Source organism: Penaeus chinensis, chromosome 25, assembly GCF_019202785.1.
Source record: "Penaeus chinensis breed Huanghai No. 1 chromosome 25, ASM1920278v2, whole genome shotgun sequence".
In the NCBI taxonomy this organism is placed as follows: Eukaryota; Metazoa; Arthropoda; class Malacostraca; order Decapoda; family Penaeidae; genus Penaeus; species Penaeus chinensis.
Window position 1 is genome coordinate 11762314 of NC_061843.1, and position 2500 is coordinate 11764813.

Consider the following 2500-nt stretch of genomic DNA (forward strand, 5'->3'; position numbering starts at 1 on the left):
GGGAAGGGGAGAAAAGGGTGCTATAGAAAAAGCCTGAATTAATTCAGCATGCTAGGACTGAAAAATGTGAACCACTGATATGATTTATAGTCATTTAGGTTATTTCATGAGAATGAGGTTTTCAATTTGATTTGAGTATAGTTTTTTTTTTTTTTTTTTTTTTTTTTAAGGCAAAACAAAGTTGACTAGAAGATATTACTAACAATACAGCAGCTTCTTTTAACAATTTTTGTCATTTATTGCGCTGCAAAATGATGGTCAAATTATTTTTATCGCACAGTTCTTGAGCAATTGATTCATTAACTTCTTTCAGATTTTATTATGAATGTTATTAAAAAGATAATGAATGTATTTGTTTCTGATGTAGAAAATGCTACACATTACAATTATCTGTATTGTCTCAATTTACATAGTTTTCCACTACTTATTTTTTTGTCTATCTCATTATATTCTCTGTCTTGAGTTTTCTATTTGTTGTAAACAAATGATGTAGTTCTCAATGTTATTTGTTGAATTTTTAGTTATATTAATCTCTTGTCATTAATAAGTAATTGTTGAGCAGTTTGTTAGGAGATAAAGTTCGTAATGTCTCTTTGTTTTTCTTTTTTCAAAGGAATTCCTGAAGGGCGTCTGTAACATGCAGAATTGCCGGTTCCGTCACCTGAGTCGGAGAGAGTATGAGGATGAGGTATTCCATTCTCTTCAGGATGAGTTTGAGATTGTTCTTGGTCCACCCGAGAGACCGCAGTCACCAGGTATGAATATGTTCAGGTCCTTCAGTGGTTATCAAGACACCCCAAAGTACGGTGCCTCACCCGTCAACTTCCGTGATGAGATGGTGGGAGGAGAAGACCTTCGCACAACACTCTTGGCCCGCACAGAATTTGAGCCAGAAACCAAGAGGATGAGACATTATTCAGATGAGCCCATGTTCTCACAGCAAGAGGACTATAGCAACAACCAAAGAAGATGGGACGAGAGGATGGACTATGACCGTCAGGATTTCAGCTCTTATGACACAGAGCGCCTCATGCAGGAAATTTTCAACCTCAGGAATGATAACTTGGAACTAAAAAGGAGCTCTCAGCAACAAATCATGGAACTGAGGGAAGAACTCAATGCAATTGCACAAGAAAACACAAACTTTCGCCTGGAAAACTCCAGCCTCCGTTCAAATCCGTCTATGAATGCAAACCAGAAATCAGCTATAGATAAACTTATTGCAACCAACAACACATTTATGCTGGATAATAGAAAATTCCAGGAGACAGTACGCAAGTTAGAGCGAGAGAACAGTGACATGCGGAAGTCCCTTGAGTCAAAGCAAAAAGCCAAGAATTCTGAACTTGACCGCAAGGTTGAAAATCTTGATAAAGAGAATCGAGAGATTAGAGAGTCTCTTGCAAGGACAACTTCAGCCCTAAAGAAAGTCCAGGAAGAGAAGGCCAAAGTGGAGCAGCACTTGGAGGAATTACGGGCAAAGCTGCGGGAGTTTGAGTCGAGGGCACAGAGGAAGGATGAGCATTACCATAATAGCCAAGGATCAAGCCGCAGGGATGACTACCCAGCAGACCAAGTAATACTACTGTCATACTTGTTTACTTTTTTTAGAATATATTACATATAATTCAGATAATATAGCCTTTTGATACTTTTTTTTTTTTTTCTGTGTCTTTCTCTCTTATTCTAATCTTCTCTCTCACTCCTCTCACTTTGCTAGTCTGATTGCCATTCTCATTCATTATGTGTATATTTTAAGTATATGCTAACTGATACTGATATTTTCCATTTACTTATACCAGATGAACAAAATTAGAGGGTCACATGTGCAAGGACTTGATCGCCGAAGCAACGACTCTGGCTTCTATGGCCAGGACATAAAGGATCAGGACATGCGTAGCATTGGCTCTCGTGGACAAGACAGATATGAGCCAGAAGTGCAGCGCACAAATAGCAGGGGTCAGTACAATCAGGGGCATAGTATGAGAGGACCAGATCTCCACAGCATTGAGATGCGTGGGCAAGAGGCAAGAAACTCAGACATGAGAGTTCCAAATATTCGTGGAAATGATATTCGTGAGAATGATCTGCGCGGGAATGATGTGCGTGGAAATAACATGCGGGGGAATGATACCCGTGGCCAAGAGATGGACCGGTCAAGGCAAGGATGGTCATCGTCCAACAACTCATCCCAGCAGCCTATGTGGTCGGGTAGCAAGGATGTTCTCCCCGTGCCATCAGGGGATGGGCCCAACAGGACTGCTAGTCTTCTTGGTGAATATCAGCCAATGAATGAACGTTTCAGACCACAGTCCTACCCACCTGCATCCACTACATCCAAAGGACAAGGCCTGCTGAGGACTCCTGCAGATTTTCCAGGATACAACAATCAAAACATGTCCCAGGGTCTCCTAGATACACCCAGCGATCACCACAAAACAGAGTCCCAGTTTTCTTCACAGCGGTTTGAGGACAGGGAGTACCGGTTAGGCTTCAACAG

At 41.1% G+C, this 2500-nt stretch overlaps 1 protein-coding gene across 3 annotated transcripts in view; it reads left to right on the forward strand.

The window, feature by feature from the left end:
- Positions 1 to 2500, forward strand: part of LOC125038514 — a 34901-nt gene that overhangs the window by 31958 nt on the left and 443 nt on the right. For all 3 annotated transcript variants that reach the window (XM_047631997.1, XM_047631999.1, XM_047631998.1), the window contains exons 4-5: positions 614 to 1576; positions 1803 to 2500. The exon at positions 1803 to 2500 is cut by the window's right edge and continues 443 nt beyond it. In XM_047631997.1, the coding sequence (XP_047487953.1) occupies positions 614 to 1576; positions 1803 to 2500 (1661 nt within the window). The remainder of the gene's footprint in view (positions 1 to 613; positions 1577 to 1802) is intronic.